At 34.3% G+C, this 20266-nt stretch overlaps 1 protein-coding gene across 1 annotated transcript; it reads right to left on the bottom strand.

Annotated features, from left to right (window-relative positions):
* Positions 1-622: 622 nt before the first annotated feature.
* Positions 623-17976, bottom strand: LOC141680438 (polyadenylate-binding protein 6-like). The gene is made up of 5 exons (XM_074486665.1): positions 17948-17976; positions 3489-3761; positions 1296-1555; positions 910-1185; positions 623-819 (listed from the first exon to the last, which is right to left on the bottom strand). The coding sequence occupies exons 1-5, from the start codon at positions 17974-17976 to the stop codon at positions 623-625; spliced, it is 1035 nt and encodes a 344-aa protein (XP_074342766.1).
* Positions 17977-20266: the final 2290 nt, after the last annotated feature.

Below are 20266 nucleotides of genomic sequence, written 5' to 3'. Positions count from 1 at the left end.
AAATGCAATTGGCATAGCAGAATGTTAAAGGTTTTGACACAAAAGTTTGTATATTACATTGCCAAGAAAACAGTAGTAGCATATTAAGGGTAGAAATTTTTTGGGGGAAGAAAATCTACAGTGTTTTTAGGTGGTCAAGTAAAGTAAATAGATGAATGAATAAGAGTAAAATTAGCATGATACAAACATAAAAAATAGTAACCACATGTGAAACAATAATTGCAATGGTCGTAGATGCTGGAATAATAATTCATTATAGAAGTGAATATATACTGTGATAATTTATGATAACAAGATTAAGTTAAATGAAGTTCTCAATAACTCGAGCATCCGAAAGATATAACAAAAATAAAACATACATGTTCCTAGTTACTTGAAACCTTTTTGGTAGTTGTCACCTCTTGAGATTGTCTCATTAGCATCTGCATAACATTTTAAAGGAAATACATATAAGAGGCAGAACCTGGCATAAGATAACAAGCTAAGGAATATAAACACACGAGATCCCTTACATATGTGGTATAGCTTCCCTGGTAACTGCGTGCTTTAGTTCCCTGGTAACTGTGTGCTGCAAAGGTACATGATGATGTAGCATACTGATTGCTGTTTTTCTGGCATAAGTTCATGCGTGATGCAGAATAGAATCTGAAATAAAGGGGGCACTGTAGCTGTATGCAAGGTTAGGAGAAGGAAAACCACTGTAGTTGGGAGTATAAAGAGATGGGGGAAGGAGTGCAAAACAATCTTGCCAATTATTTCTGTGTTCTTCTCTATACTGAGCAGCAGTCACATGGATACATGTTCCTTCCAAAATAGTTCCTTGAAAATAAACAAATTCAATTTAATAGATAAATAAAGCACATATTGAATAAGCATTGTCCCGAAGAGTGTTAAGAATATAAAGAATACCATTTAGTGAATCCAGAGCCATTTTCGCTTCTTCCACAGTAGAGAAGTTTACAAATCCAAATCCCTTGCTAAACCCATCGTAATGACGCATCACTCTTGCTGAAGTCACCTTCCCGTAAGCACCAAAGATATGCTCTAATTTTCTGTCGTCGATGGATATGTTGAGATTCTTTACAAATAGATTTGAGGCCTTCAATTTCTGTTTGTGGTAGTTCAGCAACTCTTTCTTGGCATATACTAACTGATCTTTCCTTTCATCTTTCCTCTGAGCCTTCCCTACATACAGCTTATTTGATCATGTTCATAACAGAAAGAAGCATATAAGTTTTTAGATTCATTGATGAGTCTGTAATGCACACAAAGATAAAAGTTGAAAGTGTGCTTACCAATAATGGCACCATTCAGAGCCTCCATGGCCTTCTTAGCATCTTCATGTAAATTGAATCCAACAAACCCAAATCCTTTTGATACTCCAGCACTGTCCTTCATGATGACCATACTGGAGATGTTCCCATATTCTGAAAACCTTCCGCGAAGGACATCCTCTGTAACATCTTCACTAAGATACTTCACATATAGATTTATAAAATTTGATTCTTCACATGCATTCTCCCTCTCACGCTTCTTTATAAACTTGGACACATATCTACACATAGACCAGATAATTAGATTGGACAAGATTTTTACTCCACCAAGAAACTATGACAAGAAATTAAAAAAGTTCAGGCTCCTTAGAAATGCCTCAAATATATACATAAATGTAGGCAACTTATGACACTAAACATGACAGTATAAGAAGTCTCTTAATTAAGTAGATAATATGTTAGTGTTAGTGCCCTAGAGACAACACTATTATGTTTATATTATGAAACATTTAGATTATTAATTATGCTTATATGGATTATTCTTTAGTAATTTATTATATCTTTATTTTCTGCGATAAGATGTTAGATTAATAAATGTCCTTGAAATATGATATGTAAATCTATATCTCTAAGTACGTGACTTAGAAATGAGATTATGAGAATAGTATTGATATTTCTAAAGATCCCTAGTCAAATATTATTGTTAAGGGACGATAATAAATATATTGAGACTAGTGTGATTGTTGGTTGATGATCATATCTCATTGATCATAGGTATGATGATACTAGATTCAAAACACAGGCACATGTATTAAATACATGGTACTGGATTGACCCGTTGTGAGATACTACATGTTTATAGTGTCATAAGTTAATCTCACAGTGATAATGATGTATTGGTTCTTTGACCTGAAATCATTATATTTCTATACGAGAATTAATATACTTTGATACTATTAAAAGTTATCCTTGACCGGGTAATAATAAAAGTAGACATTGGGTACATTATGAATCGTATGAGAAATATGAATGGTCTAGATGGGATTTAGCCCTCCTTTATTAAAGGAGTGATATTATTGGCCTCTTGATTGAGTAGGACTATAAAATACATGGTCGTGCTCAAATACTGATTTGTTTAATAGTTTACTCATTGATCAAGGAAAGAAGGATTGAACGTTATTAGAGGATGACACAATGCATGCCTCGAGTTTGATCTATAATATAAGGCTAAAGGGATTATAATACATTATACATTATTCACGAAAGGTTTAGTTGATACAATGATGTATTACTAGATGCCGCTTATTGTTTATGATTTTAAATTAGATTTAAAATTGTTGCCAACGTAATAATAACCTAAAGGGTCGCACAAAGAATGATTAGAGGATTATTTAATTTAAATTCGGATTTAAATTAAATGTAAGTAATTCGAATTATTTGTTATTAATTAAGTGTGACTTAATTAATTAAATATATAGGAAATTTGAATTTAATATTAAATTCGAAATTAAGTTATTGGATGATTAAGTGAGATTTAATAATACAATAATTAGAATTTTGAATTTAATAATAATAATAACTCTAAAATTCAGTTTAAGGTTAAAGGCTCATTAGCTCTTGCCTATATAATATCTTTTCCTAATAGAATTAGGGTTACACATTTTATTTGATAAAACATAAACCCTAGCAGCTTGAAGAGAGATAGAGAGATTAAGAAGGCGGCCTCAAGAACGTGATAGTACACACCCATCCTCCGGACGATCATTCGTGTGGATACCTTCAAGGCGTAGATCGTTCCAGCGATGGGCTACGTGGTGATCATTCAAGACCTCCATCTTTCCATTAACGTAAAGCTTCTTAAGGTAAACATATTGAACTACAAATTAAATATTGTTTTTCGCATGGATCCTGCGGAGGGTTTCGATTTTAAGATTTAAATTTACATTTTTTCGTTGCGTTTATGTGCTAAAAACCCTTCAATAAGAAGAAATAACTTAGAGCACATGTATCAAAGTTAATGATCATGTAGACATTTAGATTAGCAGACACCTAAATTGTAGGAAACATCAAAGAAGCAACTACAGTAGAAATTGAATACATACATGTAATGAGTAGGGGAAATTACATGATGCAGTTGACCCTAACGTTACAGATGAAATATTACTAAATAACATAAGAAACAGTGCAAAAATTCAGAAAGAGTAGGGGGCTTACAACTGCTTCCCCTCAAGAAAAGATTGATGCAGAGCAGCTATAGCAGAAAGGGTAGAGTCCTCAGAATCAAATTGCACGAATACAAAGCCCTTACTCTTTCCATTTTCCTCAGCCACCTTGCAAGAAAGTATAGTTCCATATTTGGAGAAAATGGTGTGCAAGCAAGCATTGGTAATTGAAGAGTCAATATTCTTGACATAGAGATTAGCAACACCATTCTTTCGTGCTTGTTTACCAGTGAAGACTGAAGAGACGGAAAGTATGGCAATGTCACTGCAAATAAAATTGTATCATCAAAGTTTGCTAGGAGGTATAGCTCACAATTCTTCCAGGCTTTGACACATACAGAAGAAGAATAGTATAATAAGAAAAAGTCGGAGAGGGGAAGTAGAAGACTCTAGTTCATACATTTATTGGATATTTCATGAGAACTTGATTTATAAATTACTTGTCAAAATAGATACTACCGTTATTCATCCAACATTAAACATCATGTGACCTGTCAAATAGATACTACCGTTATTATAAATGATGCATTGTTCTCCCCAAAGTCACAAAGAAGTTTATTAAGTTTTAAAGATATTCAAAGAAATGGATATCACATTGAAATGGTGAATAAAGGGGATAAAGAATTTCTTTATATTACAAGTATCACTTCGGGTAGCAAATGTGTTATAGAAGAACTGCCAGCCTTTTCTTCCGTATTATACTATACCCATATTCGAAATATTGAGGTAAATACCACAGTAAACCAGAAGTTTACTGACAAAAATAATTTTGTTATATGGCATGATCGGCTAGGGCATCCTGGATCAATTATGGTGAGAAAAATTATTGAGAATTCACACGGGCATCCATTGAAAAACCAGAAGATTTTTCAATCTAATGAATTCTCTTGTGCTGCTTGTTCTCAAGGAAAATTGATTATCAGACCCTCCTTAGCAAAAATTGGAACAGAATCTCCTAAATTTTTAGAAAGAATACAGGGTGATATATGTGGGCCCATTCACCCATCATGTGGACCATTTAAATATTTTATGGTATTAATTGATGCATCAACAAGGTGGTCACATGTGTGCTTATTATCATCTCGTAACCTGGCGTTTGCGAGAATACTTGCGCAAATAATCCAATTAAGGGCACAATTTCAGGATTATAATATTGGAACAATTTGATTGGATAATGCCGGAGAATTCACATCAAAAGCTTTTAATGAGTTTTGTGCATCAATTGGGATACGTGTTGACAATCCTGCAGCTCATGTTCATACACAAAATGGTCTTGCAGAATCTTTTATTAGAAGACTCCAATTGATTGCTAGACTGTAACATTTGGGAAATATCGTATAATTATTTATATCAATATATGATTATTATGTGAATATTATATGAATTTTTGGTGAATTATCTGGTGTTTGATAATAATATTTGGATGTTTGTATGTAATAAAATGTGAGTATGTTAATTTTAATATGTCCAGAATAAAATATAGATAATTAAGGTATTTTTCTGGTAATTTTTGGAATGTTAGATGATTTTATAATAATTTATGAAATTATTAATTATTTTCTGAATAATTACAAAATTATTTTATAAAGCCGGGAATCAGCCGACTTCAACCGTTTTTATGTTTTTATAACCCGAAACTCTTCCGGAAACTCCTTCCTAACCTAATCTGGTAATTCCGAACATTTTCCGTGTTTTGACTTTTTCGATCCGGGTTACGATTTGACCTGTAGGAGTACCGGTATGAAATTTTCGATACGCAAATCATTTCATATATCGATAAGAATTTATATTCTCAAAAGGCGAGACATTATCACTTTAATTTCGTATAAAGTATTTTATAGGAAGCTCTGTTTTGATAATTGTCCAATTTTGATATTAAAATCGTATCGTCTTTTCAGTTACTTAGCGACTTAGTAACCTATTTTCAGATCCAAAAGGTAAATGTAATTATCAAATTATTAAATAAATCCAATGTGTGATGATTCGGTCAGCTATGCGATGTGTAGTATTAATTGTTTGTGATTTGTTGGACGCGAAGATTAATGTCATAATTAATTATCGAGTTGTATGAATTTAATTTAATTTAAAATGATTTCCTGACCCCATTTAATTATAAAATCAATATTTAATTCCAGAATACTGCAAAATCATGAAAATTTTATTTATTAAATTTTTAATTACTTCGATAAATTTTAAAAGGTAATTTGGAAATTTTTCGAGTTATGTTACTCGTAAATGGATCGTTAAATTGTTATATTCCGTTACGAATTCAGAAATTATACTAAAAATGATTAACATAAAGGATAATTACAACCCTCTCTCTCTCTCTTCCTAATCTTTCCACTCTCTCTCTCTGCTACCCTCTCAATCTCTCTTTCTCTCGTCTCTACATCTCTCTTTATTCATCAATCTCTCTGACCTCTCTCATCCAATCTTTCTTGATTCCTCCTCTCTCTATCAATTTCTTTTTCTTCTCCTTTTTCCTTTCCCCGCTGCTATGTTTCTCTCCTGGTAATCTCCGGCCACCGCTGTTGCCGCCGTTGCCGCTTTCCGGCGAGGCGACTGTGGCACGGTGACGTGCTGGTTCTGTATGCAATCGTGCGTGTGGCCTGTTGTGTGTGTGTTGGTGGCTTTGCAGCTTCTGTTTTGGGCTGTTTTTATATTTTCTAGCCATCGGTACCTTTTTGATGACTACGGTGATCTCGGGCGCATGTAAATGTATATATCGTATGTATATTTGCTGTGCTGAGTTTGTTTTAATTCGGGTTACTGTCCTGTTTTGTTCCGTTTGAGTGTTCAGTTGGTTCTGTTGTTTTGTGTGCGTCTGTGTTGCTGCCGCCTCTCGCCGGATTCCGGCGAGATGGTGGTGGTTCCGTGGGTGCTCCTGTGTGTGGTAGTTTTGTTAACTCCAGTGCTTTGCTGAGTTGAATTTTTATTTTCTGCAAGATCAAATTTTGATGGATTTCGTGAAATAAGTAATAAATTCGTACGGGAATTATTATTATATTAATCGGCGGACTTTCGTGTTGGAAACCCGAATTAATCGGGTACCAGCGAATTTCGCCGCCGTCAGCGATGAACATTTGTGAGCTAACGGTGGACCATGATGATTTTAATCTGAGTCCTACGTTATTAATTAAATAAAAAAATATGAATAAAAATGCAGAATACGAATAGTAATAATAATTAAGCGAATCGGAGTTTGGGACTTGGTAATTGGATTGTGGATTGAATTATGTTGTGGCTGTTGTTGTGATTTGACGTCGATTTGATTTCGACGGGTAGGCCGATAAACAAAGGAGACGCTGCCCGATTTTCGGGAAATTAATTCCGAAATTTCGGGAACGTAACCTATAAATTATCGGAGACGTCGAATAATCATATACAATTATATTATATGAACTGGACTGCGATTGAGACAAAATAATTTATAAATAATCGATTACCCTGTTTTTGAAAATGACGAGTATACGTATTTTCTGAAAATGAATACCGAACCGAATTTCGAAGATGTGAACCATAACTGCTATGTGTATTTTGATAATACATATAAATATGAATTCAGTTATGAAATCGTATGGGTAAAATAGGATGATAATTTGATGTAAGCTTAAGCGATTATCTGAATTAGGGTATTTCAACCCTGTAGGTTTTAGACGGAAGACCCAAGATGTGACGTTGGACTAGGAATGATCTAGTGATTAGACGTTGGGATTAATAAAGTTCCAATCGAAGAACCTGAGTGTCGGGATCGTATCCAGAATCGAATAGTAGTTTGTCAATAAAGCCGAATGATCAAAGTCGAACCAAAGTCAATAGCGTTTAAAGCTTATTGAGGCAAGTATCCCTATCATCACTTATTGTTCAAGTGATATTTATTTTGAAACTTATTATGCAAGTATTTGCTTTCCCTATTCTCAGTTCGGAAGATATAAATGTTTTACATATCGCTGGATTAAATAGTTCTGTTTATGCAAGTATTCGTGAGTTTCTTTTAAATACTGCAAGTATTCCTAACTTTTCTCTTTAAATACTGCAAATATTTATTCGCTCATATTCTAAGTTCAGAATAGTTAACTGTTTTATATTTCGCTGCAATTACTCTTATTATGCCAGTTCTTTTAAATTCTTGTTCCTATAATTCGATTGCTCTCTTGAGCAAATACCCATTCGTTCGGGTTATTTGCGAACCCTAATTTGGGATGTTTTGAAATCAGAATGATTTGATATCCAAATACTCTACGGGCTGGATGATTATTATGAGGACCAGTGATGAGCTGGATCCTATGGGCCGGAGATGGACCGGACCCTTTAGGCCATAGTTGCCTGAGTACTCCTAATGTTGGTTGGGTCTATGCAGTTGGGTATAGATCCGCACTATATTCTGACTGATCAGCAGGTTATAGTGCATATGTTGGTTTCTAGTGTTCAGTCCAATTTATTGTTGTTCGCCATTAATGGCATTCCCTCTTGAAATAAAAGGTGATTATGGGTTAAAGTTATTCTTTCTTAGCCCTCAGTTTTGGGAAATTACAATGTGTCTAAATATATTCGAGGTTCAGATTGTTGCTGCAGCATTAGTTGCTCAGTGATAGTTAGGATCTCGAATGAATTGAGATCTTCTTAATTATTCAACCCGTCCTTATCAGGCTGGTTTAGCAGGCTAAGTCTATGGAAACTTAGTCGATAATGATGGATACTGAATAGTTAGGAATTTCTTGAACGTCGCTTTATGAATAGTTAGTGCATCCATTGCTCAATTATGAGATGATACCAGAAGCTATTTTGAAAACACGCAATCTCTAAAAGCTCTGACAAAAATGTCATTATGTCCTTTGTGATTTATAGCAATACAAATCAAATTGATTTTAAGCTGATAAAGTATATCCTTTAAATGATTTCGCGTTTCGCTCTTCAAAATATTTCAGAGAAATTAATGTTTAAGACTCAAATTATATACTTGTTGGGCATTTTTGGCTCACTCTTGCTTTGTCAATTCTTATTTCTGCCAGAAACAGATAAGGATACAAATGAATAGCTTAGATAGACAGCAGAAGTTCGAGAAATCTCCGCTGCGAGAGGTTGAAGAAGTTAGAAGAATATGATTCGAGCATTAGTTCAGAGGTATTTACAATTGTATATTAGTTGTTGTAAGTTGTAGAAGATTAGATTCTTGTTTCATACCATAACCTGTAAACGATCCGGATTCAAGGGGCTATTTATTTATTTATTTATTTCTTTATTCTATGTAAGGATTGTTTAGTGACACCAAATCTTGACCCCGGATTTGGGGGTGTTACAGTTTGGTATCAGAGCTACAGGTTATTGGTCACTGAAATAAGAATAGGTGAGAGTAAGATAGGAATGATAGGTCTTACAGGATAGGAAAAACCCTAGGCAAATTCAGGATAAATTGAGTTGACTGCGAATTAGGGTTAGTAGATCTGAGATGGAGTTACTAAGATAGAATTGCTGAGAAAGTGTAAGGCGAATGTCGCAACGCTATAGGTATATTGAATTCTTAGATCCTACAGTAACGAGGGATCGACAGATCGACGAAGATGGGCTATGTTACCCTACTTTTCATATGGTTTTGAAGACTATGCGATCGATTCTTGTGAGAATTTGTGTAAGAAAAGTTACGATTTAACTTAGAATTAGGTAGTAAGATGAGCTCCATGCCGAAGGCAACCAGTTGATGGAAGCTGATGAAGAACCAATGTTGTATGTTTTGAAGGCACTATCGTTGCGAGAAGATTCTTATCACTCATCGGGAGCTGCGCGAGGAATAATAGCTACCTTAATAGGTATAGGTAAAACTAGCAAGAAGATGCGACCCTATATACAGACGGAACGTCGAATCACATGTGTGGTTGTAAGCATAACGTCAAGGACGATGACAAGAATGTCAAAGATATTACTAAATGTCAGCGTTGTGATAGAATTGCGAATTCAATGATTTACGACGACGAATGAAGTTTCTGCGACTAATAAGGGCGAGCAGAATCCAAGGAAAAGTGGAAGAGGTACCAAAGTGGAGAGACCCTTATATGGGCATTATTTTAGTTTGACATTTCATTGGTAAATCAGGAAAATAGCAAGTAACTTATATAGTGATAACGACCAAATATTTGATTTCCAAAACTTTAAAATGAGATTGAAGAAAAGATTTTCTTAATCAGCTTTCAGAAGATTTTTGGTATTAAATGAGTTTTATAATTTGGATGTTGAATTACTATTTATGTTCTTGTTAATATAAACAGAAAATGACCTAAAAAGAAGAAAGGAAGTAGATTTAGTGTTATTAATCTGGAAGACCAAATAGACCCACTAGTGAGAAAAAAATTTTTTTAAACTTTTTGTGAAAGATGAACATAAATTTTGTTTAATACTAATGATTAAATTAACTTGTTAAAACATTATTTCTTCAATTCATGAAATTGTTAAAAGATGCGTAATTTGAGCGGACAACAGATGACTGAAGGAAATCAGAAGTAATAAATTATAAATTTCGTAGGAACGCGATTACGATCAAATCATTAAAGCATTTAATATGGAGGCATTTTCAGACGACATTTCGAAGATATAATGTGACCTAAATTATGAATCTCTCATCCGGTTGGTTTCTGAAGGCATACGTAGGTGAAGCGTGGAAGGTGATCAACATTGAAATTCCTCTTCTTAACATGATGGCATATATTCTTCTTGATTCTTGGATACGTATAAAGTTTCTTATGTGGATAAATCATGTGTGTTGTATTCCTTCTGAATTGTTACTCTCCTTAAATCACTGATTTCTGATTGAGACAAACAGTGTTGTGGTATGACGCTTTGTTGAAATAATGAAGAGTCGGGTGGGACGCCACCTAATCATGTGCTGTATGCCATATAGTATGAAAGACTGGCCATCTTGAGTACGGATATGGTTGTCTCATTCTTCACTCATTTTTCTTCTTTCAATTTTCTGATTTACCAGTTCTCCCGATTATCTGTGGCATTGTTATTTCTTATTCAATTTTCAATCAAAATCATATTCACAAACTCTCCTCTTGCGTAGAGTCTGTTCTCTGACGATTTCAAAAGAAATGAAATAGAGTGATACGTGGAACCATACAACGAACATAGATACGACTGCAAATCGATGAATGGTGGACATCTGCGAACGAGGAAAAATGTATGCACCGATAAATGTGGACATGACAAAGATATCAAGTAAGACAGTTGTTCGTGTTACAAGGATCTCATGAGTACGGTAGATTACGTTAATGCGATACACTTCGAATTGGAAAATTTTGATAAGGAACGAATCGTTAGTGAACCGTAATAATTAGATCAATTATAAAATAAGGAAGTAAAGTTGTGTGCGTCAAACGGAGCGAACGAGTATCGGGACGACGATCAAAAAAAAAAAAAAATCATCAATCAAGGAAATTCTGAACAATGACTCAGACATGCAATTACGACGTGAAACATCTCTTCGTCGCTGAAAGATACCTATCGTGAAGATTCGAGATGGAATGACGCAGCTTAATTCTTAAAAGTAACTGTACACAATGGGTAATGATAAGAAATAAGTTAAGATACTCGCGAAATAAAATTTTGAAAAACGAGACAAATTTTAAAGTTTACTAATAAAAATTTTATAAGATTTTGAAAGAACTGGAAAGGGAGTGATTATGTTAATCCTTGTTGATTTAAGACCTTAAGTCTTATTTTAAAAAAATATATGATATGCCAGACAGGTGCTGATCAAGATGATAAAATGTGAATTGTGGAAAAATTGATGATTTTGGTTAATAAAAGTGGGTGGATATGAATGTGGATGATCTGGTTGATTGATGATGTCGGCTTGAATCCGACTGGTAGTCAATGGTATTGGGGAAGTGCTGCCCAAATTTTCAGAAATTATCCTATAGTTAAGAACAAAGAAATATATTATCGTTCTCGTCAGTACTTCAAATAATTGCAATCTCGGTGCTTGAGAAAGTTGTTACGACCAAAACCAACTTTATGTAATTGGTCTTTGATTCCAATTAGCTAGTCAGCACTTGGTTTAAGTGATCATTTAAAGGAGTTAATTGATCCACTTTGCCAACTAATGGTTAGTTAAATGGAAATCGATTCCAATTAGATTGAGTCAAACTCTAACATGATTTCCAGATCCGAAATTAGAGTGATAAGAAATTTGGAGAAAGTAATGGCGTTAACGTAAATTAAAAGGCCTAGTTCAATTAACGTGATGTTATTGTAATCAGGGGTAAGGTGTGATCCAGAAGAATATGCTCTTTTTGATGAATAGAAAAGAATAGGAAGTTATTGGTTCATGCTAATAAGAAGAATATTTCAAGACCGGAAGGTATGAGATAAAACCAAGAAATTATATCATATGCAATAGCGTTCCAGGAAAAACTTGGGTGGGTACCCATATCGAATGATGAATTAATAAAATATTTGAATGTACACTTCTTTTGAACGACGGTTGAATAGAAGTTGTTGTAGAATAATGGAAAGCTCGCAAATTCAAGCATCTGATGAAAGACGGAGATTGATGAAGTCCGTAGGTGAACTCAGGAAAAGAGATGATAGTCAATGAAGAGAAGTCAAATACGCGATTTGTGATACACCAAGCAAGGATAAGAAACTAGCTACCGAGGAAATTCGATAATTCTATTAGTAAGAATTTAAATAGTACATATAAAAGCCTTCATTCCAGTATGAACTTCAGAAATGACCTATCCACTAATAAACAGAGTAATATTACTAAGAAAAAGAAATTTGTTATGTATGAAAAAGATAATGAATAATGAAAACGAAGAATTAATCAAGACAAGAAGTGGAATCAAAAGGATGATAAAGAAATTTTATAAAATAATCCAGAAAATATATAAGTTGGGAACGTCGGTTGTGCCAGAATTATTAGGAGAATAAGATGGAACGTCGATAGTTGAAAATAGGAGTTCGTTCCAAGAATGCATGTAAGCAGGGGAATGAATAAAGGGATAGGAAAAGTTAGAAATTGAGAGCAGGTTTGATCCGACTTCTGGAATATACTGATACTTATTTTGTTGTTAAATATCAAAGGTGGTATTAATATAGATGATTGGTGTTGACTTCAGTATGGAACGTTGTTAGCATCAAAGTTCATATTTATATCTAATTTAATATGACAATAAAATTAGTATTAGTACCAAGAGATTCGGTTTTGAATAAAGTTATGGTTCATTCTATTCCAAATTAATATTCTATTTAAAGAGTAAAAGATTTCACTTGATGAATCTATTTGTTTAAAAAAAAAATTTGAAAAATACTACAAAATGGTGAGTTAAATGCGATGGTCGAGATTGCCTTTTTAATTGTTAGTTTTGATATATTTAAAACATTTCTAAGCATTAAACGCCATGAGTTTAGTATATCGGGCGGATACGGAGTGAAAGTACAAGAAACCAACTAAAGGTTCTCGAATACGATTAAAAACAATTATAGGCCAGATTAACCAAACAGAAGGAGACGCGAGAAGTAAAGTTGAACAGTCAGGAAAATAGAAGGTGCATAATCGCAAATTGTTAAAATTAGAAAGAAAATCAGATTGGTATAACTCAAGTTAATCCATCAAGAGAATGAGATAGATAGAACGGTTACGAATGAGCTGACCCTTTTGTTATAGGCATAACGAGTTCATAAGACATTTAAATATATATGGCTGAGAAAAGTAATTTCGTTCCCTACGTATAAAAATGAAGGGTGATTCAGGTTATGTGAGTAACTGACAGATTTAATGTCAGTAAAAGACCGCTAAATTGTGATTAAAATAATGAGACCGAGGAATTATAGGAAAGGTAATTGGGGAATATCATAGTTAACGTCAGAAAGCCAATGCGCCCCGGTTCCCGTGTATCATTTACAAATAAAAAAGAAGATTACAGGAACGGTTACCTCCAGTGTGATAGGAAGTGATTACAAATTAGATTATTTGAACGAAGAAACATATGAGGACGAGATTCAACACCGAGTAACAATGGGAAATGCATGTAGGCACGAGTTACTAGAATTAGAAAGAAAAAGAGAATTAAGATGTGTTATGTTGCTCCTCCTAAGTAGTAAATAGACATGATAAGTAGAAGTGAGTTGGCTTCACCGTTACCCATACAGCGCATTCATAAGGCGTTTATCTGTAGATATTCGGAAGGAATAGGTTAGCTCCAGTATATATAGGAGATGGAGAGTTGAATTGAGTTATGCAAGCAATAAATAAAATATGATGTTAGCAAGAGGCTATAAAGGAAAGATTGGTATTATACGTTAAAGTTATGAAAAAAAAAATATTTTTTTTATGAGGTTGAGAGATTAACCTGAGAAAATGAAAGTTATATACTTGAAAAAAATAATAGTATTATTCCTTAGCGTGATTCTGAGGACAGAATCCTTTTAAGGGGGAAAGGATGTAACATTTGGGAAATATCGTATAATTATTTATATCAATATATGATTATTATGTGAATATTATATGAATTTTTGGTGAATTATCTGGTGTTTGATAATAATATTTGGATGTTTGTATGTAATAAAATGTGAGTATGTTAATTTTAATATGTCCAGAATAAAATATAGATAATTAAGGTATTTTTCTGGTAATTTTTGGAATGTTAGATGATTTTATAATAATTTATGAAATTATTAATTATTTTCTGAATAATTACAAAATTAATTTATAAAGCCGGGAATCAGCCGACTTCAACCGTTTTTACGTTTTTATAACCCGAAACTCTTCCGGAAACTCCTTCCTAACCTAATCTGGTAATTCCGAACATTTTCCGTGTTTTGACTTTTTCGATCCGGGTTACGATTTGACCTGTAGGAGTACCGGTATGAAATTTTCGATACGCAAATCATTTCATATATCGATAAGAATTTATATTCTCAAAAGGCGAGACATTATCACTTTAATTTCGTATAAAGTATTTTATAGGAAGCTCTGTTTTGATAATTGTCCAATTTTGATATTAAAATCGTATCGTCTTTTCAGTTACTTAGCGACTTAGTAACCTATTTTCAGATCCAAAAGGTAAATGTAATTATCAAATTATTAAATAAATCCAATGTGTGATGATTCGGTCAGCTATGCGATGTGTAGTATTAATTGTTTGTGATTTGTTGGACGCGAAGATTAATGTCATAATTAATTATCGAGTTGTATGAATTTAATTTAATTTAAAATGATTTCCTGACCCCATTTAATTATAAAATCAATATTTAATTCCAGAATGCTGCAAAATCATGAAAATTTTATTTATTAAATTTTTAATTACTTCGATAAATTTTAAAAGGTAATTTGGAAATTTTTCGAGTTATGTTACTCGTAAATGGATCGTTAAATTGTTATATTCCGTTACGAATTCAGAAATTATACTAAAAATGATTAACATAAAGGATAATTACAACCCTCTCTCTCTCTCTTCCTAATCTTTCCACTCTCTCTCTCTGCTACCCTCTCAATCTCTCTTTCTCTCGTCTCTACATCTCTCTTTATTCATCAATCTCTCTGACCTCTCTCATCCAATCTTTCTTGATTCCTCCTCTCTCTATCAATTTCTTTTTCTTCTCCTTTTTCCTTTCCCCGCTGCTATGTTTCTCTCCTGGTAATCTCCGGCCACCGCTGTTGCCGCCGTTGCCGCTTTCCGGCGAGGCGACTGTGGCACGGTGACGTGCTGGTTCTGTATGCAATCGTGCGTGTGGCCTGTTGTGTGTGTGTTGGTGGCTTTGCAGCTTCTGTTTTGGGCTGTTTTTATATTTTCTAGCCATCGGTACCTTTTTGATGACTACGGTGATCTCGGGCGCATGTAAATGTATATATCGTATGTATATTTGCTGTGCTGAGTTTGTTTTAATTCGGGTTACTGTCTTGTTTTGTTCCGTTTGAGTGTTCAGTTGGTTCTGTTGTTTTGTGTGCGTCTGTGTTGCTGCCGCCTCTCGCCGGATTCCGGCGAGATGGTGGTGGTTCCGTGGGTGCTCCTGTGTGTGGTAGTTTTGTTAACTCCAGTGCTTTGCTGAGTTGAATTTTTATTTTCTGCAAGATCAAATTTTGATGGATTTCGTGAAATAAATAATAAATTCGTACGGGAATTATTATTATATTAATCGGCGGACTTTCGTGTTGGAAACCCGAATTAATCGGGTACCCGCGAATTTCGCCGCCGTCAGCGATGAACATTTGTGAGCTAACGGTGGACCGTGATGATTTTAATCTGAGTCCTACGTTATTAATTAAATAAAAAAATATGAATAAAAATGCAGAATACGAATAGTAATAATAATTAAGCGAATCGGAGTTTGGGACTTGGTAATTGGATTGTGGATTGAATTATGTTGTGGCTGTTGTTGTGATTTGACGTCGATTTGATTTCGACGGGTAGGCCGATAAACAAAGGAGACGCTGCCCGATTTTCGGGAAATTAATTCCGAAATTTCGGGAACGTAACCTATAAATTATCGGAGACGTCGAATAATCATATACAATTATATTATATGAACTGGACTGCGATTGAGACAAAATAATTTATAAATAATCGATTACCCTGTTTTTGAAAACGACGAGTATACGTATTTTCTGAAAATGAATACCGAACCGAATTTCGAAGATGTGAACCATAACTGCTATGTGTATTTTGATAATACATATAAATATGAATTCAGTTATGAAATCGTATGGGTAAAATAGGATGATAATTTGATGTAAGCTTAAGCGATTATCTGAATTAGGGTATTTCAACCCTGTAGGTTTTAGACGGAAGACCCAAGATGTGACGTTGGACTAGGAATGATCTAGTGATTAGACGTTGGGATTAATAAAGTTCCAATCGAAGAACCTGAGTGTCGGGATCGTATCCAGAATCGAATAGTAGTTTGTCAATAAAGCCGAACGATCAAAGTCGAACCAAAGTCAATAGCGGTTAAAGCTTATTGAGGCAAGTATCCCTATCATCACTTATTGTTCAAGTGATATTTATTTTGAAACTTATTATGCAAGTATTTGCTTTCCCTATTCTCAGTTCGGAAGATATAAATGTTTTACATATCGCTGGATTAAATAGTTCTGTTTATGCAAGTATTCGTGAGTTTCTTTTAAATACTACAAGTATTCCTAACTTTTCTCCTTAAATACTGCAAATATTTATTCGCTCATATTCTAAGTTCAGAATAGTTAACTGTTTTATATTTCACTGCAATTACTCTTATTATGCCAGTTCTTTTAAATTCTTGTTCCTATAATTCGATTGCTCTCTTGAGCAAATACCCATTCGTTCGGGTTATTTGCGAACCCTAATTTGGGATGTTTTGAAATCAGAATGATTTGATATCCAAATACTCTACGGGCTGGATGATTATTATGAGGACCAGTGATGAGCTGGATCCTATGGGCCGGAGATGGACCAGACCCTTTAGGCCATAGTTGCCTGAGTACTCCTAATGTTGGTTGGGTCTATGCAGTTGGGTATAGATCCGCACTATATTCTGACTGATCAACAGGTTATAGTGCATATGTTGGTTTCTAGTGTTCAGTCCAATTTATTGTTGTTCGCCATTAATGGCATTCCCTCTTGAAATAAAAGGTGATTATGGGTTAAAGTTATTCTTTCTTAGCCCTCAGTTTTGGGAAATTACAATGTGTCTAAATATATTCGAGGTTCAGATTGTTGCTGCAGCATTAGTTGCTCAGTGATAGTTAGGATCTCGAATGAATTGAGATCTTCTTAATTATTCAACCCGTCCTTATCAGGCTGGTTTAGCAGGCTAAGTCTATGGAAACTTAGTCGATAATGATGGATACTGAATAGTTAGGAATTTCTTGAACGTCGCTTTATGAATAGTTAGTGCATCCATTGCTCAATTATGAGATGATACCAGAAGCTATTTTGAAAACACGCGATCTCTAAAAGCTCTAACAAAAATGTCATTATGTCCTTTGTGATTTATAGCAATACAAATCAAATTGATTTTAAGCTGATAAAGTATATCCTTTAAATGATTTCGCGTTTCGCTCTTCAAAATATTTCAGAGAAATTAATGTTTAAGACTCAAATTATATACTTGCTGGGCATTTTTGGCTCACTCTTGCTTTGTCAATTCTTATTTCTGCCAGAAACAGATAAGGATACAAATGAATAGCTTAGATAGACAGCAGAAGTTCGAGAAATCTCCGCTGCGAGAGGTTGAAGAAGTTAGAAGAATATGATTCGAGCATTAGTTCAGAGGTATTTACAATTGTATATTAGTTGTTGTAAGTTGTAGAAGATTAGATTCTTGTTTCATACCATAACCTGTAAACGATCCGGATTCAAGGGGTTATTTATTTATTTATTTATTTCTTTATTCTATGTAAGGATTGTTTAGTGACACCAAATCTTGACCCCGGATTTGGGGGTGTTACATAGACGATTAATTTTGAAAACAAACCTCCCAGTCACAGATTGGGGACATTCCATTTTACATGCAGCAACACTTATACACATCAGACCTACATGCTATCACAAATTCTCTCCCTTACAATTGGCCTCCGGAAGAGAGCCTAATATTTCCCATCTTAGAATATTTGGATGTGCGATATACGTCCCAATTGCCCCACCACAACGCACAAAGATGGGTCCTCAAAGAAAATTGGGTATATATGTTGGTTATGAATCTCCCTCAATCATCAAATATCTTGAACTAATGACAGGTGATTTATTTAATACAAGATTTGCAGACTGTCATTTTGATGAAAATGTTTTTCCAAAATTAGGGGGAGAGATTAAAATTTTCCCTAAATCAGGGGGAGAAAATAAGCAGCTGGAGAAAGAAATTACATGGAATGCACCAACATTGAACATTTTTGATCCTCGTATAAACCAATATGAACTAGAAGTTCAAAGACTAATCCATTTACAAGACATAGCAAATCAATTGCCTGATGCATTCAATGATATCAATAGAGTGACTAAGTCACACATACCAGCTGTAAATTCTCCTGCAAAAATTGAAGTCCCTGAAGGACAAATTATCAAGGCAAATGAGTCAAGACCTCACATGAAGCGAGGTAGACCAATCGGTTCCAAAGATAAAAATCCTCGAAAAAAAAGGAGCAAAATATGATGATGCCCAAATAGATGAAATAAAATCTCAAGGAGAGACTCCAGAAGAGACCCGTGACATGAATAACCAAACCCCGGAAGAGGACCAGGTACCTGGAAATGTTGAAATAGAAGAGACCTCTATAAAATATGTTGTCACGGGAAAGAAATGGAACTGAAATAACATCATCATCGATGAAAATTTTGCATATAACGTAGCGCTTGATATAATGATGGAAGACGAGGATCTTGTACCAAAATCTGTCGAAGAATGTCGACGTAGGGAAGATTGGACAAAATGGAAAGAAGCAATTGAAAAGGAATTGAGCTCACTTAACAAGCATGAAGTTTTTGGACCTGTAGTCCGAACCCCTGAAGGGACTAAACCCGTTGGTTATAAATTGGTATTTGTGCGAAAAAGAAATGATAAAAATGAAATTGTGAGATATAAAGCACGTTTAGTTGCTCAAGGATTTTCACAAAGACCAGGCATAGATTATGAGGAAACATATTCCCCTGTAATGGATGCTACAACTTTTCATTATCTTATTAGCCTGGCATTTATTGAAAAATTAGAAATGCGATTAATGGATGTTGTGACAACATACTTGTATGGTTCCCTTAAGAAAGATATTTATATGAGGATTCCTGAAAGATTTTGAATTCCTGAAGCATCTAAATTATACTCTCGTGATCTTTATTTTATTAAGTTACAAATATCCATATATAGATTAAAGCAATCTGGTCGAATATGGTATAAGAGGTTAAGCGAATATTTACTAAGGGAAAATTACAAGAATGACCCTATTTGTCCATGTATTTTTATAAAGAAAATATAATCTTCATTTTCTATAGTGGTTGTGTATGTTGATGATTTGAATATCATCGGAACTCCTGTAGAGCTCCAGAAAATAGTTGATTACTTAAAAGCAGAATTTGAAATGAAAGATCTTGGGAGAACAAATCTTTGCCTTGGATTACAAATTGAACATCTTCTAAATGGAATTTTCGTGCATCAATCATCATACACAGAAAAGATCTTGAAACGGTTTTACATGGACAAATCACATCTATTTAACTCTCCAATGGTTGTTCGATCACTTGATAAGAAAAAGGACGTGTTCCGACCAAAGGAGGAAATAAAGAGATACTCGGTCCTGAAGTACCCTATCTCAGTGCTATAGGCGCGCTTATGTGTCTTGCTAATAATACACGACCCGATATAGCATTTTTAGTGAATCTATTAGCAAGATATAGTAACGCCCCAACTCGGAGGCATTGGTATGGTGTTAAACATATTTTTCGATATCTTCGAGGTACAACTGATATGGGTTTATTTTATTTTAATAAATCCAAAGCAGTGCTAACGGGTTATACAGATGTAAGATATTTATCTAATCCAGATAAAGCTCGATCACAGACAGGATATTTGTTCACTTATAGGGATACAACCATCTCATGGCGATCTGTTAAACAATCTTTGACTGCTACCTCTTCTAATCATGCAGAAATTCTTGCAATCCATGAAGCTAGTCGAGAATGTGTCTGGTTGAGATCAATATGTTAGCATATTCAAGAGTTATGTGGTATGCATCATGACAAGACACCAACAGTAATGTTCGAAGATAATGTAGCATGCATCGAGCAACTAAAGAAAGGCTATATC

The sequence above is a fragment of the Apium graveolens genome, chromosome 8 (genome assembly GCF_009905375.1).
Source record: "Apium graveolens cultivar Ventura chromosome 8, ASM990537v1, whole genome shotgun sequence".
Lineage (NCBI taxonomy): Eukaryota > Viridiplantae > Streptophyta > Magnoliopsida > Apiales > Apiaceae > Apium > Apium graveolens.
The sequence above is the reverse complement of the archived record's forward strand: the minus strand, read 5'-3'. Positions and strand labels throughout refer to the sequence as shown.